Source organism: Poecilia mexicana, unplaced genomic scaffold, assembly GCF_051168715.1.
Source record: "Poecilia mexicana isolate PSO_F unplaced genomic scaffold, ASM5116871v1 scaffold_9, whole genome shotgun sequence".
NCBI classification, from domain to species: Eukaryota; Metazoa; Chordata; class Actinopteri; order Cyprinodontiformes; family Poeciliidae; genus Poecilia; species Poecilia mexicana.
In genome coordinates this window covers 24422460-24438744 of record NW_028263378.1, presented here as the reverse complement: position 1 = coordinate 24438744, position 16285 = coordinate 24422460, and the positions used below count along the sequence as shown (strand labels likewise).

The 16285-nt window shown below is 38.0% G+C and overlaps 1 protein-coding gene across 1 annotated transcript in view; it reads left to right on the top strand.

Moving 5' to 3' along the window:
* Positions 1-15595, top strand: part of slc15a4 (solute carrier family 15 member 4) — a 35905-nt gene extending 20310 nt beyond the window's left edge. Inside the window, exons 8-9 of the mRNA XM_015002941.2 lie at positions 2549-2707; positions 14111-15595. Coding sequence (XP_014858427.1) covers positions 2549-2707; positions 14111-14262 — 311 coding nt within the window. The 3' untranslated portion in view covers positions 14263-15595. The remainder of the gene's footprint in view (positions 1-2548; positions 2708-14110) is intronic.
* Positions 15596-16285: the final 690 nt, after the last annotated feature.

Here is a 16285-nt window from a genome sequence, read left to right as displayed (position 1 = left end):
CGGCATCAGGCTGAAAAGGGGCAAATATATTTTGGAAAACAATGACATTTCTCTTATTTCTCAGGTTTTCAATCATTATGAGGATTAATATATTTGGAAGTTATTTCCTTCCTTTCCTTTTTTTTTAATTTATTTATCAAAAATGACGTTACAGTGGTTGACTAGAGGTTGGGAGATTTTAAGTTCCCCTTTGTTCCTTATTTTGTCACAAAGCCAGGAGTCCTAACAGCAAAGCTTATCCAACGCCAATATATTTAATCTTTCTTCTACTCACAGAAGACGGATTACTCAGAAGCAAACACTGCAGTTGTAAGCAAATTTTTGGGGGGAATTATAGCACTCAGATCCACTTTTCACTGGGAGGTTAAGAAACATGCAAAAAAAAGTGTGTTTCTGGTTCATGCTTCACAATACATGCACTTACCCAACCCTGACTTCCTGCAACCTCTCCTGAAGCTGCAATAGTGTTTGCCGTCCCCCTAAATCTACTAATGTTTAATAACCAAAGAGTCCAAACAGGTCAAAATTGCACATTTCTGGTTTGAAACTCCTTTTAAAACTCTTTCTGGGTATCATTTGGAAGATAGATGTTGAGTTTTCTCCTATTTCTTGTGAACCCTGGCCCAAAGTTTTTTGTTAATACCTTCTCTTTCAGAGCTCAGAGAATTAAACAGCATATTGCTTCTCCGAGGCTGTAATGTGGTGAAGTAAAGAAGTGCTCTCTCATCTGAATCGCTTTTAACAGCACAATCACAGACTGGAATACAACAGAAACAACTTTTTTTTGTGTGTGTCATTATTCAAAGAGCAGAAATTTTGTTTGTCAGAAATGCACTTTACTGTGAAATTGTGTAGAACTTCGCTGCTGGTTTTGGGCCATTTATTTCCCATAAGAGAACAAGATTGCTTTGTTTGGAGTCACTGCTTATAGTGTTAGGTTGCACTTATGTTTGTGAATTAAGTTTGTTAAGATCTTCTTATTACAATATATTAATTTGCATATTCTGTAGGGAATTCTGCCTCATTAATATTTAACTTTTTTTTAAAAATCAATTTAAAAGATGCTTTAGTCGCCTTCATGTTTTCATATATAGTCACAAAAATATATCATTTCTAAATTTAAACTCCATGAATACTGAGATTAGCATAAATATGTTGGGTATTATGGACCCGCTGTTTCAGGCCTCTTGTAAAAAGACTGGAATCCACTCGTATCAAACACGGTTTCTATGAAAGTCAAATCCGAGCGAACAAAGCTATGCGGGTCTTTAAAATAAATGCACTCACAGACCATCCCAGCCCACAGGGCTTACTTCAAGGGAAATTGGCAGAATTGTGACATTTATCTGGTGAAGAGGAATATTTCCCTTATGTCGTTTCCTGTTTGAATAAATTTGTGTGAAATCTCACAAGTCCCGAGCCTGGTCGGACAGAAGGGAATCTTTATGCATGAAGTTTGCCTCATCCGAGTCAGTAACTCAAAGGTGCATTGTTTTTTTTATAATAAACAACCTTTATAGACACTTCCAGAAAGAGGGGGTGGGGGAGAACATTGTGTCTGGACTTCTACATATTCGTTTTTATGTTTTTGGTTTTTTTTTGTTAGGGAAAATCCTTTCAGCGAATGAAGGTCAAGCTGTTTATGTTGTGGTTTGAAAGCAACAGACATCGCTTTAGTATTAGATTGTCATCACAAATACACATTCACAAGATTTAGTCTGATGTTAGAATCCCCTCTGCAGTGCTGAGCTGGAGATTGAAAACCCCTACAAAGCTTTGCACTAGCTTTGTGCGTCGCTATTCAAATGTTAGCTGAGGATGTAAAGAAAAGGATTACATGTGCAGGAGACATCCGCGCTTTCCTCTGTTTAATTTAAACATGATTCTTGTGTTCTGCTCTAGTATCCTTCAGGTTCTGTATTTATTCATTAATCAATTTTACATTCTTATTTTCGTTCTCATTTGCACAAATGCCTCGTGTATCTATAACCAAGCTGGTGTGACGCCTGAGGTAGCGAGAATAGGCAAACATCTTGTATTTACCTACATCTCCTTAATCTCTTGAGACAGATGGAGCTTTAGGGCCTCATCTGAAAGATCAAATGTTTGAGGTGCTCTGAAATTATCAGTGTTAGCTTGTGTCTAGAAATACCTTCAGGGGGAAGAGACTCCGAATTTAGATTTTTCCAAAGCTCATCATTCTTTTTTTTTTTTTTGTACTTTCTCGAGACGTTTTTCCAGTTCTTTTTGTTAAAATAGCCACTAAGTAATAAGAGTTGCTAACCAACCCGAGTATTTCTGACATGGAAAATGAGCTTTTCTTACAAAAAGGTGGAATAGTTGCTGTCAACAAAACTGGTTACATTACAAGAATGAATAAAGACAAATATTTTATCCTGGTTTATTGAGAGGAAATTTTCAGCACAAGGGATATTCGTGAAGCACAAAAGTATAATGTAAGTTTTAGTTGTGTGCCTATCCTTCATCACCAGTCCTTATCAAAATTACGTACTTTATGTATTTACCAGTTTATCCCATTTGGTTGCAGGTCTGGAATTTGCCTATTCTGCGGCACCCAAGTCCATGCAGAGTGCAATCATGGGGCTCTTCTTCTTCTTCTCTGGGATCGGCTCGTTCGTGGGCTCCGGTTTGCTGGCCATCGTTTCTCTCAAGTCGATCGGCTGGATGTCTTCCCACAAAGACTTTGGTAAGACCCTGGACCAAGCAACAGATCAGCCTCTCTTTGTTTTTTTAGAGCACATTTCATACACGAGGGAAACGTAAGGTGATTTATATCAAGTAGGTAATGGAAGAACATACAGGGGTGACAGAAAGAAAAAGAAAAATAAGTGAAACATGAGTAAAGACGGATGGTGTTGTTTGAAAGGACTGAGGAAACTGGAGATGAGTAAAACAAACTCATTCTGGAATATTTATGAGGATTAAAACTAAGTTTAGAAGTAATGATAAGAAGGATTTACAAAGTTGAATTATCCTAAAATTTGCAGTTTATAAAATAAAAGATGTCATTACTCCAACAAAAACCAAAAAATGAACTTTTTGAACATCAGCTTAAAATCAAACTACAAGTGGAATAAAGCTACAGACACAATGAACTTAAAGTGTTGCTAGCATTTTGTGAATAAGACATCTTAATTACTGAGAGTAAACTAAAAGCCAAATTTGCTTTTTATGATGTCAGTACCTCAGATCTTCAGGCTCCCTGTTCCTAAAGAGAGGAAAACCATGATTTGTGGAATGTATGTAAATATTAGCATAAGGACTTGGGTCTTTGGTGATTTTAGGTGTCGTAAAAACAGCTCTAAGAATAATTTGTCATGTGAAAATGAGCTGGTTGTCTGAAACGTCATGTTTTAACAGTAGGTATGCAGATCTATTTTTATGACTTCCACTGCGAATATTTTTGATCCAGCACCAAATCCAGTGGATGTTTCAGATGCGTGTATTTCTTCCATAAAATATTTAGGTGAGACAACTGAGATGAATCACCGAACCCTGCTGGGTGTGTCAAAAATAACTGCAAAAGAGAGAGAGAGGAATACAAGACTTAGTTTTTATCTGACATGTTTTAATTCTCAGGCTGTATGGAGGGGTAGTGCTTAGCAGTGTTGCCTTGTGGGAACAAGGTCAACAAGGTTGACATCCTGGTCTGGGCTCTCTCTGTATGAATTTCACATGTTCTCCCTGTTAGCTTGTGTTAGCTCTGACTAAGTACTCTGTTTTCTCCTACACCCCACAAACATAACTGTGAGGTAAACTGGCCTCTCTATGCTTCCTTCAGTTATGAGAATGTGTGTGTGCGTACCTGGTAGTTTGTCCTGTGTACCTGTGTGTTGCCCTGTGACCTGTCCATGCTGTGTCCTACCCAGTGACCACCTCCAGTGGTCATTGGGTATCAATGCCACCCCGAAAACAAGCAGAGATATGGATATTCTTTAATCCATATTGATCCAGTTGACATTCTGCAGCTAATTTATAGCTGAAGTGCAGAAGGAGAGCATCACCATTTTTCAACTTTCTATTTTAGGTGTTTTATTGTATCAATAAGCATGTCAGACTAACTACAAAAGGTGTAAATCTGTCAGACTGGTAAAATGAATAGCGCTGTGGTGGCAGCAGATGGATGGGCTCCCTTGCAGGTGGAGACTCCCAGTCCAGACACACTTTTTTTTTTTTTTTTCCCTGAGCATGTGTTGACTAAGCCGGCGCTGTAAAATGTTTATCCACAAACACCTAATAGCTCATTAATAAAGTGTGCCGACAGGTTTGGGAGCTGCTGCTGAGGATGCTGGGTCTGCTTCATAAATCCATTCTCTGCTTAGCCTCATGTCACTTCAGGGGAAGTTTAACTGAAGCCAGATTGCCTGTTTGGCTCTCCTTGCTTTCCAAAACAAGCCGTTTAGAAGGTGAGCCACAGAAATGGAATAAAACATCCTTCCGGCCACTGATAAGAAACACATGGCACAAAGCTTAGACGGCAAGTACAGTCAGAAATCATACAGTTTTTTTTCCCACCATATTAGAGTCTTCCACATCGCTCAGCTCTGTAGGTGGAATGGATTCAACTTATTTCCATGGCTTCGGGCGAAACTGTGTGCCGTAAACAGCATCTCGGGTGAGCTGTGCTAAGTTGTACTAAGTTGCACGGTTCCTGAAGACAGACAGCAACATTAATCACAGGCTGGGGGTCTGATTACATAGCCCAGCCCTTCTTAAGTAAAGCTGTCCCTGGAGCGATACATGAAGATGGCAGGGCTGGTTTGGCATCACACTGGTGGATGCTCAGGTCTCCTGTTGTGCTCTCGCTCCATCGTCCTCCTTCTCTCTAGAGATGCTTAATGTCAGACTAACTCGGCTTTAAAGTTTCACATAAAAAGGCATGACTCGATTACATTACCACATTTATATATATACACTGCTCAAAAATAATAAAGGGAACACCCACATAACACATCCTAGATCTGAATGAATGAAATATTCTCATTGAATACTTTGTTCTGTACAAAGTTGAATGTGCTGACAACAAAATCACACATAAATCACCAATGGAAATCAAATTTATTAACCAATGGAGGCCTGGATTTGGAGCCACACACAAAATTAAAGTGAAATGTTCCCTTTATTTTTTCGAGCAGTATATAAAAAAGCACATCTAGGACTTTATTTTTTTCCCTTTATATTTAACCAAAGTGACTCCATTCTAAAGTGTTAAGAATTGTAGGATGAATTTGCATCAATAAACTGTTATTTCTTATGTGTTTCTGTCTGGTCCCATTAAAATAGAGCTACAACATGTTGTAAAACGCTGCTGTTCACTTTTTCTCATCTTGTTACATAAAGACACAACCTCACACAATGCATTTCATTGGGATTTATGCGACAAACCAGTGGTTCAGTTAAAAACAGTCGATGCTGTTTTCAACAGACTTTGTTGCTGTTTTCATGTAAGAGAAGAAATAAAACAATAAAACTGAGAAGTTGGAAAAAAAAAACTCAAATCGTGTAGCTCCAGCTCAGAATTGTTTCACTGAAATTATTATCGACAATGCACCACAGAAAGAAAATTTTTCTTCAGCAACAGCATAAATTCACAAACTGAAACAGTAAGAATAACTTCAATCTTAAAATGTCAAGATTCAGCCTCCTGCCGAACGAAACTCTGCAGATACATTCAAAGGTTTTTACTTGATAAAAGTTCCTGAACACCACTCTCTATTCCACAATTTGAATTACTTTCTCACTTTATCACAAATAGTCCTAGTAAGATGCATTGAAATTCGAAAAGTAGTGGAAAAAGTGAAAGAGATGAAGAAACTTGCAAGGCACAGTAAAAGGGGTTTTCATTTTAGTCGTTCTGGTAACACTTTACTTGAAGGGGTGTGCATAAGACTGACATGACACTGTCATAAAAATGACGTAACATCTGTCATGAACATAAGGAAATCTTTATGAATGTCTGACAGTTGTCATGAAGTGTCATTCGGTAAATAATGACAAAAAGATGCAAAATGCCAACTTTACATTAAATTATCATAATGTTCAAAATCATGCAAAGTTGGCACTTTTAATGGACTTTCAATGCAACCTTTAGAGCAACTTTGCATTAAAAGTGTCATTATTTACCAAATCACACGTCATGACAACAGTCATAAACATTCATAAAGACTTCTTTATGTTCATGACAGATGTTATGTCATGTTTATGACAGTGTCATGTTAGTCTTATGCACACCCCTCCAAATAAAGTGTTACCGTAGTTCTTCTCATGTTTCATGGACTTCTCTTGAAATGTTTCCATAAGATTAACCTGTATAAATGTAGGTGGAATTATATATTTTTTTAAAAAAAAACTTGACCTCATTTTCTATGGTCTTTTCTTTAAAATCTTAGTAATTTTTAAAGACAGATGTGACAGATTTGAACTCTTAGCTTACCAAATCCCACCAGTTGCAGGGTAGGTTTAACTTTTAATGGCTCCTCATTGGAAACGAGGCTTGTCTGCATTTATTTAGCTGTGTGCTAACTCTTATTGTCAGCTGAAAAGCTCATATGATCTGTGTACACTTGTTTCACCGCAGCTCAGCAGAGAGCGTCTCCTCGACAAACATAAACAGCTGTTTTCTTTCACAGGTGCCTGCCATGCCCTCATGTGTTTGTTTGTCTCTGCGCTCGTAAATTGTAGGTTCAGCTCGTACTATGTGTCCCCCATCTCTGCGGGCTCGAATACATGCAGCCCTGTATTTTATTGCATTTCCCTAACATATTCAATGCAGTGACTTCTAAGGACAGCTTATTTTCCATATTACACAGCAGTATGTGCTGCAAGGGAAATGAACAAAAGGAGACTAAAGTGGCAGAGGGAAGATGTGGGTGAAGGTTTGCATCTTAATCCTGAATGTGTTGGGGAAGGAAATCTATTTGTAAGCAATAAGGGATTGGTTAATAAGAAGCTAAATATTTAGGATTTTATTAATGGACACGTTTTTCTGGCTTGGAGAAAGATTTTCATTGTTTTTGCATGTTTTTTTTTTCTATGTCAGATATAATTAAAAAAATCAAAACTCAGAGCCTTAAATCAAAGTCATAGTGATACTAGTGATCCTTTTTAACCTGCTGAGATTTTATTCACATCAATGTACCTGCATGTGTGAAGCTTGCCTCGGGTAGAAAGGGGAAAGAAGACTCTAATCTGTAGTTCTTCAAGTTTTTCAAAATGCAATTTGAACTTAGGCTGTATTTTTTTTTTATTCTGTTTTTGAACAAATGTTCTGCTTTTTCTGTGCGTCGGCCCATGAAAGCATAGTTTGCGGTGTCCCCAAACAGCACACAGTAAATGTTGAGGTACACAAGTACACACAAGTAGCTGAATTCATGTCTTTAGGAAATGGCCAAACATCCTGATGCAAGACCTAAGAGATGCATCAACATTCAATTAAACATCAAACACTTTTTTTTTTAGCTAGTAGCTCTTTAAAATGTAAACTTGTTGGTGATGTAATGCTATTTATATTTTTCATGCATTCAAGTAAATGGAAAAATTATGTATCTGCGACTGCCTGCTGGTAACAAAATATCTAAGGTTTTATTGAAAATTGGTTGCTGTTATGTCTAGACACGACATTGGTTCATTTTTTGAGTTTAGGGGCCCTTTTATGCTGCAACTGGAATGGAATGGCTTTATCAAACATTATAGGCTTTACAAATGATCAGATACTGTACTAAAAATGACTGCATATGGATTGAGTAAAAAAAAAAAAAAGAAAAGCCTCCAAAGTAAAATTTTGAAAGGCATTCATAAACTCTGTAAAAATGCTGCTATAAACCTTTAAAAGATTTGAAAAAGCCTATGAAGAAAGCGGGGGAATAGAACAGTCTTCATAGTGGAGCAAAAAGTATATTTGTGCTGCAACATCTGCCTTCAACCTTAAAACCCGTATTCAACCCTTCAACTGTTTCTTCTCGCTGAACAGTCATGCATCCCGTTCTGTCACTTCTTTCCTGTTTCTCCACTCCACCTATTCTTGTCGAAACAGTGTGCCACCATTTTATTTTCATAACTCAATGAGAGATTAACCTTTTACTCTCAATACAAAATGATCCTTCATACAACAGCAGGCTTTGTGTCTGTGGGAAATGGGTTTGCATTCTAATTTGCTTCCCTTTTGTTGGAAGTATCACTCACTCAAAGTGGAGGGTTTTTGTGAACGTCTACAGTCACAAGACAGGAAGTGCCCTTTTCCTTGGCCAGTTTCCAAGTCCTGACTGATGTTATATCAGATGTCTGGGACGTGTTCAGATATTCACCGTGGGCTGACATTCGCACGTCCTATTGGGTCACACTCAACAAAATGTCAGGGTTTTAATGGAGGTTTTAATGTCAGATCTGACAATTTTAATATCAAGACTTGCTCCTCCTAAAGGGACTGTATGAAAACAGAATTTTTCTTGTCTGCTCACAAGACGTGTTGGAGGTTACAGAGCGCACGTAAATATTTTTTAGCATGTGGCCAGTTTTGAAACTTTACCATCAATAATAATGATCCGGAGCTTGTGGACGACTGAGGAAAATAACCATATTTATAGCTGAAACAAACATGCATTGATCCCCCATGGTCTCATTCTAGGACAGAGAAAAGCATCCAAGGCACTGGAGCATCAAGATATTGAGTTGTTGTATTGAAGGTCTGATCCATTGATCTGTTGTCAAACATTAAATTGGTATTGACCAGCTTCATCTGGCTAACATTGTCTGCACAAAGTCACTCTCAGGTAAATTGACCCAAAAGTTTATAACAGTCAGATATTTGGTAAGCTGAGCCTCTTTGTTGATGCATTTGGTTTAATCACAAGCTTGTAATTTTCTAACTCCACAAATGTCAGCAGAACCCTCTGAGCACTGGTGGAAATCATATTTCTTTCACTCTTTTTTTTCCCTCTCGTTGTTTTTTCCCCTCCTGCTGGGGACTTGGGTTTTAACGTGGCTGTCAAATATTTATGGCCTTCATTATAGTTTTCTGCAGTACGTCCTCGATTGGTATTTTACTAGTTTAATTAATCTTCAATAATTTTTGAGTGCATTTGGCAGTCAAGTGGGCCCTGGGGGGTGGACAGTGAAAAGAGGAAACAGGTCGGGTTTAGTCTGCAGGAAAACTGCGGCAAGAAACTTAGAAAACTGAAATCTTACAGAAGTTTCAGAAGTTCTGCTAAAAACCTTGAAGAGTTTGGTGTTTTTCAGCTGCTTTTCTATCTGTGAGTTTATGTCGAACTCGGCTAAATAAAATCGACTTTTAATTAAAAAATCAGAGTAAAAACAATTCCAATGTTAATAAATAGTTGTTTTCAACAAAGTCACCAGTGCTGTGCTTATGGGCTGCCTTGTGTTTAGTACTGTGGACTACAGTCTTTTGACAGAATAATATTTACAACCTTTCCTATGCCATCTCACAAGATTGAAACATACAGACAGAGGGATCTTTGACCGTTAATCCTTGCATGTTTATCTAGAAAAATTGTGCACCATTTTTTTTTTCATTTGGTAAAATATTCTTGTATCATCATGAGATTTTATCTTGCTAACTCAGACCGAGGTGATGCATTTTTAGCTTAGTAACAGAGTCCAAAAGGGTTTTTTTCTCTTTTCCAATTAGAGCTACTGACTATTAAACATGTGCAGCATCCAGTGAGGATTCAGTGGCAGCTTAATGTAAAACTTGCTTAGGACAAACAACCTTCTCTTTATGAGGTGCTGATATGTGAGGATGAAACTGAACTCTAACTACTTTCATCATTTTTGATGAAATCTAAAGCAGTTTCTTAAGAACAATTCTTCTGATTTCATTAAAATATTGCAAATTAGTTTAGCAGATAAATGTTAAAAGTGTACCACATTTGCTAATATTTCACACAAGTTCTTACACGAAACAAAACTGTTTCCATGCACTCCAACAGGGTTCCAAAGGCCTTTGGAAGAGACACAGGCCCGCAGCATCACAGATCCTGCACCATAGATAACATCTCTTGCCTTTTGTCTATGAGCAAACCCAGCTGGACTGTTTGTTGTAGAAAAGCTTAATATTGTCTGACCAAAGCAAATTGTCTCAATAATGTTTAGCAAACGCTACATGTTCACGTTTGTGATGGCGGGATTGGCTCGCAGATGGTGATGACTGGTTGTTATGGAGACATTGTGAGCAGAAGATGCTGAAATTCTCCAACACTGAGCTTTTGGAGATTTTGTTTTAGCCATCCTTAGCATCCTACCTTTTGTGTGTGGTAACAAAATAAGCCTGGGTTCTCATCTGGCGTAGCAGCCTTTGGCTAAAACAATTGGTTTTATGTCAGATTTATTTTTTTAAGAATTAACAGAACGTCATTGATTATTAATTAGATGTTCCTAAACACTAATCAGTTTCAAAAAGTAAAGTATAATTTTTTTTCAAGGTACTTAATATGTTGTTTTTAGTATTTTACTCATTCATGCCGTCTTTATTTATCTGCAGAGCAAAAGGAGTCCATCTTTGCTATAAAAAGATAATAAACAACTCCTGTTCATCAGTCTGCATACTTGATCCTGTCGTTATTGCTTACTTTTTCTGAAAGCACAGCGCTTCAGTAAACTAACTGCAGCAGCATTTGTTTTCCTATCTGTCAAAGAAAAATTGACTAGAGAAAAACAACCATTCTCAGTAAATGTGCATTGTCTTATCCTCCATGAATTATTCAAGCGCTGCTTTGGTTTTTTGATCTGTTTCTGTGGATTTAAACCTTTGATGGATTAGGATGACAGCAGAGTAGGTGAAAGCTGCAGCAGGGGTCAGAGTGTATGTCAGTTTTTTCTCCTCTTTTTTTTTTTTGTCTGACTTGCCAATGATTTCATTTATGCTCTGGCAGGGTTTCAGAGTCATCAGCCAGCTCTCTGTTCCTTGATCAAAGCTTCACACTATAGAGATGCCCCAGTGCACAAAGCATTGACAGAGAATCACTCCATTTCTAATTATCTCCAAGAACATGCAGACAACAGAGAGAGGGGAGGGAGGAACATCTGTAAGCTTGATAAGCGTGGTGACATTATGGTGTGTGATCTGCTTCACCAATCGTAACAGATCATGCAAAGCAGTCAGACGCTTGGTTAAATTGACTAAAACCTTCTCTTTGATCAGTCAAATGTGCCCTGTTGAGTCATTTACAGGAACATTCTGCCTTTACAAGCCTCCGTCTAATGCAGTAGTTTAGGAGTGTTTGGTTTAAAATGTACACATTTAGTCATTGCTGTGACATTACAGGTGTTTTCACACCTGGCCGTCCGGTAGACCCGGTTCAGTTGAGGACCAAAATTGCAACATTTGCTACATTTTCAGCTGGTGTGGTTCGGTTTCGTACGGCACTCAGTCAAATGATCCAAACCAATGGAAAATCCTGTTTTTACCCCCTGACCTGTGGGGGCACTGCATGAAGAACTACTCAAGGAAGCGACATAAAAACCTCGGAAGAAGACATGAATGCGACTTCTTTCTTCACAAAATGTGAACAAGAATGGAGCATCGTCAGATTTTAGCAGGTTGCAGGATCTTGTTTTTGTAAAAACACGACCCATTTCTCCCTCTAGTGTTAGATTCTTGCATCTGTTTTGGTTCTTTTAACCCAGAATGCTTTGCAGTGTAGCTATTACCTGCATTTGGAGCGGTCTCGGGTCCTCTCGCATCCACGTATACATATGAGCCACTCCAGAGTTCCCTTCAACCAAACAGAGACCTTTATAGTTTATAGGCGGACCAGAGTTTGCATTTTTGGTTCACATCAGAGTTCAATTGCGCGTTCACACCTCCCGTTGTGTTTCTAGACTGACAGACTAGATTAACATGGGAAAAACAGTGCTGATGTTAATGCACCCCAAGTCTAGAAAGGTAGATTTCCATGTGTATTCAGAAAGACTTTTCTGCATTAAAATCAATTCAAATAAACTTATCAATTCCAAATTAATCCTAAATGGCATCAGTAGTTCTTGGATCATCGGGGTCAAATAGGATTTATTTCAAAGTAACGTCTCTGTTTGATGTATCTTCAAGATATTAAGAAACCAGTGTAACACATTAAAGTAAATGAAACATCTGTAACCAGCACAGCCAAATGAAACGTAGATTATTGCTGATATTAATTACATAACACATGAAGCTCTGTCACATTAATGTACGTCTGTCTCTCATGGCGCAGACACATATACAGGTTAAATATAGTATATAAAGTGTGGCAAACCAGTCTTTGCTTACTCTTGAGATAGAAGTTGTTACAGAACTTTATATAGCAGGAAATCTTTGTTCTTTAATTTGTTAAACTCATTTCAGCATCTGAAGACAGCAGGACAGATGCTGATAATTCAGCAGCCTCATATTAGACTAACTAAAGAGATACCATTTCAAATATCTGCCTCCTTTACTTATATTTAATTGCCTTCATTTTGCATCATATAGGTTCAATCGTCTCCGTTTCAGTTCTTTGTGTTTGCCATTAATCCAGGCGCTCACAGCGCTCCCTGTCATCGTCCTTGGGCTTGTTAGCATCCTGCATCATTTTTCTTTATTTGAACAGTGTACAGATGGTTGCAATATGCTAATTGTGCCACTAGACGTGACTAAATACGACACACTAAACTCTCCAAAGTTTCGGGACTCGTAAGAAAAACAGAAAATGCAAGAAAAAAAACTAATTCCTGTGCAATCTGTCCTGTTATTGATGAACAGTCTTTGAAAAAGTCCTGAGCTGTAAGGCTGGTGACCGTTAGGCTTCCAGGTGGCTCAAATACACAGAATGAGTGTTGAGAACTGCCTTCATATCTAATCAAAGTCAAGCCTACTTTTCTGTCTCCAGCTTTTTATTTACTGTGAAAACCCTCTTTTTAATAGGAGTTTTCTGAAGGAGAGGCTTTATTCCCGATCATGTCGTTTTTGAGCAACAGCTTTCTTGTGTCTGTTGGCCGCACCGCACCTTAAATGACCTTTAGGAAGAAACAAAGACGTGATTTTAGGCTGCACAGTAAAAAGTCTAATCTCCTTTCCTCTGCATAAGGCTCTATTTGCGATAAAGATGATGCCCTTAATACAGAGCATCATCTCATCCCGTCAGCTGCAACGTCAATTGGTCTGCCTCGCATGGTCAGGGGGACAAAAGCCGCTCTTAGACCAATCCAATTGTCTCCAGTGAAGACAATTGTATTGCTGTCAGCCTAAAACCCCCAGAGTCAAAACCAGTGTTTGTTTGGAATATTTCTCCTGAGCATTGCAGGCTGAATCAGGGCGACGAGTTCAGGAAACATTAGGACACTTAGCAGCTGCTGGCTGAAAGCTACGAAGCCAACAGGAAGAGGTCAATTGGGAATCCGAGCCATTAATATTATTATTACATTTTATCCGCACGTATCGTCTCCGTGAGATCAACTATTTTTCCTTATCTGCAGAGTCTGCTTTTGCCGTCCTCCCTGTGTACGAGTAGTGTTTCGGTGAACAGTCGGTTTTATTCTCTTTCTATATTTTTTTTGTTTTATCTCATCCCGGTCCCATGAGGAAACAAACAGCCCTTTAAAACGGATGAAAGACTGTGTGACTCAGATCACAGCTGAGGATCCATGTTGCTCGTGTTATTTTTTTTTTTATTCTTCCGTCTCACATCATCAATAGAGCCTTCCTGTATCAGCGCTGAAGTGCTGGGTCAATTGTCTTCATTTTCAGAAGGTTTAACAGTGACGAGACGAGCCCCTCTCATCTGCTCCCCTCGCTCATCCTTCAGCTCCCGTTGGATCTTGATTCCTGACAGAATCTTGTTTTCCCTGACGCTCTCACATCAAGCCTGCTCTTTTTGTTGTGTCTTAACACATATCAGCTTGCCACGTGCGTCAGCTGTTGGCATTTTACCTTTTTGTTTTGGAATCTCTTTAAATGTGCGACAGCACTTGACACTTTGGTTGTACAAATTAGTTTTGTTTTTTGTTTTTTTCTTGTTTGTATGTGTGCGTGATTTTGCTTTTTGTCACTATGCGCCTCCAGAATGCCAATTCGATCGTCCCTCCAAGCTAATTTCCCTCGTGTCGTCTCCTGCAGGCAACATCAACGGCTGCTCCCTGCACTACTACTTCTTTCTCCTGGCGGGGATCCAGGGTCTCACCTTGCTCGTCTTCCTCATCGTTTCTGTCAAGTATGACAAGCAGAAGAGCAGAGCAGGAAGTCAGCGCCAGAGATACTCCTCCTCTTGACCTTTGCACCCATAACACCAGCCTTCACCTGTCACAATGCCAAAAGGTCCTGTCCAATCAGTATTTACTTATGATCCTATAGCGCTCTGGGTTGTTGTTGTTATTATATTACAACTATACACTTATTTATGCTTATTGTAGCTCTTTTGATTTGGTGTTTCTTGTACAGTGGTTGTTTTACCTTGACTGAGTGAGCTTTCAGAGCAGGAGTCCTGATTTCTGCTGAACTCCCCTTCTGCTGCGTATTTACTCCTGTTGCCTTTTTTTTTTTTTTTTTTGATCTTTTGCACTTAACTTGAGTAATGGTGCCATAAAATGTGATATTTTCATGTTTTCTAATATAACGAGAAAGCCGACTTGTTTTTACGTGTTGATTTTGACTTCATCCCTATAAAAAGACATTTTATATCTTAAGTCTCAGTCTTTACAGTGGCTTAGTACTTTTACTAATTAAGCTTTTGATTCCATTATGATTCTTTGCTTAATATTTTTAATCCATCTTTTATTATTTTCTTTTCTTTTACGAATCCTGCTATGCAATCTAATATTAAAAGCAGAAAATCTTAAACATTTGTGTGCCACCGCCTGTGAATGCTCTGCACACATAAAATGACAAGAAAGCCATACTATTAAGTCCACTGTAAATCTTCCATTAACACAGTTAATGTCTAATTATAGCTCAATGTGTTACAAAATTATTCTCTAATTAGAAATTAACTGTTAGAGTAACCAGCGCACAGGAGCACACACGTTAAAATAATGTCATTACTTAGTAAGTCACAGATCCCGTTGTATTTGTTTTTAAGGAATTTTCTGTTTTTGCTGTATTTGTAAGACTGTGATGCTTTTAAGTTTGAGACTGTTGTATAAGGATGTGTGTGTGCGTGTGTGTGTGTTTTGAAACGTCATATTAAGTAGAGAACGAGCTATTGTAACAAGTTTTATTATGAGGACACTCAGGGCTTTAGAAATCATGTGAAGTACTGAAGAAATACTCCAGGAAATATACCGCTGCCTTTGGGAGCTCTCAGCTGTTTACTGTCAGTGTAAGTAAAGACGCAGCAAATATAAAAAAGCACATATAAAGCAAGAGGTTCACTTCCTCTTCTTGATCGTACGAAATGGCTGTTGGATGGATTTTCGTTTGTGTTCATTTGCCGTATGAATCTAAATCGTCTATGTCTTGTTTAACTGCATTTTGTCACAGTGCCTTTTTCATCTCATTATTTTTAAGACTGACTATACTTACTTTAACTTTACCCTTTGAAAATGCTTCAAGACTGGAATAGTGTTTTGTGTTTCTATTTATGCTCAATAAAGTCTATTCCATGGATGCATGGTTTTGTCCATCCTTTACCTACTAAAAATGCATTTTTCAGGTTTGGGAAAACTAATTTTTTTTTTTTATAGATTATTTCCAATTCCATTGTCTAAATGTTGTATCTATCTATTAATTAATCTGCCTTCCTCCATATTGCCATCCACCCATCTATAAATAATACATCTTTATTCATCATATTATTCCTTAAATTCCTATAACTTTCAGAACATAAAAGTCTGACAGAGCTGCTAAAAGGATTTTTCTTTTACCACTGTGCTTTTTTTTTTCCTTTTTTTTAAAATATATGTATATATTTATGTTTCTGCTCTGCCAAGCCTGTGCTGCCTTAATGCAAGCTTTATAGCCACTGGGTATTACTGAAAAATTTATATTCCACTTTATTTTTCAATTTGTATATTAAAGATGTTTATTCCTACATTAAACAGCACTGCTCGCACAGAACATTATCAGCATCGGGAATCAATAATGGAGTAAGAGCTCATTCAGGCCCCGCATTTTAAATGCAGACAGGGATGGAGATACTGTTCTTTAATCATGGCATGTGCCTTCAAAGTCTGCTTTCATGATTAGGGCTGTGGTTTGTATGTCCTAAGGCAAGCTCAAAGTACTGTAGAGTGCCTTAATTATTTATATTACAAAAAAGCACAGCCTATAGCGGGCAGTGAGGAAAAATGTTGTTAA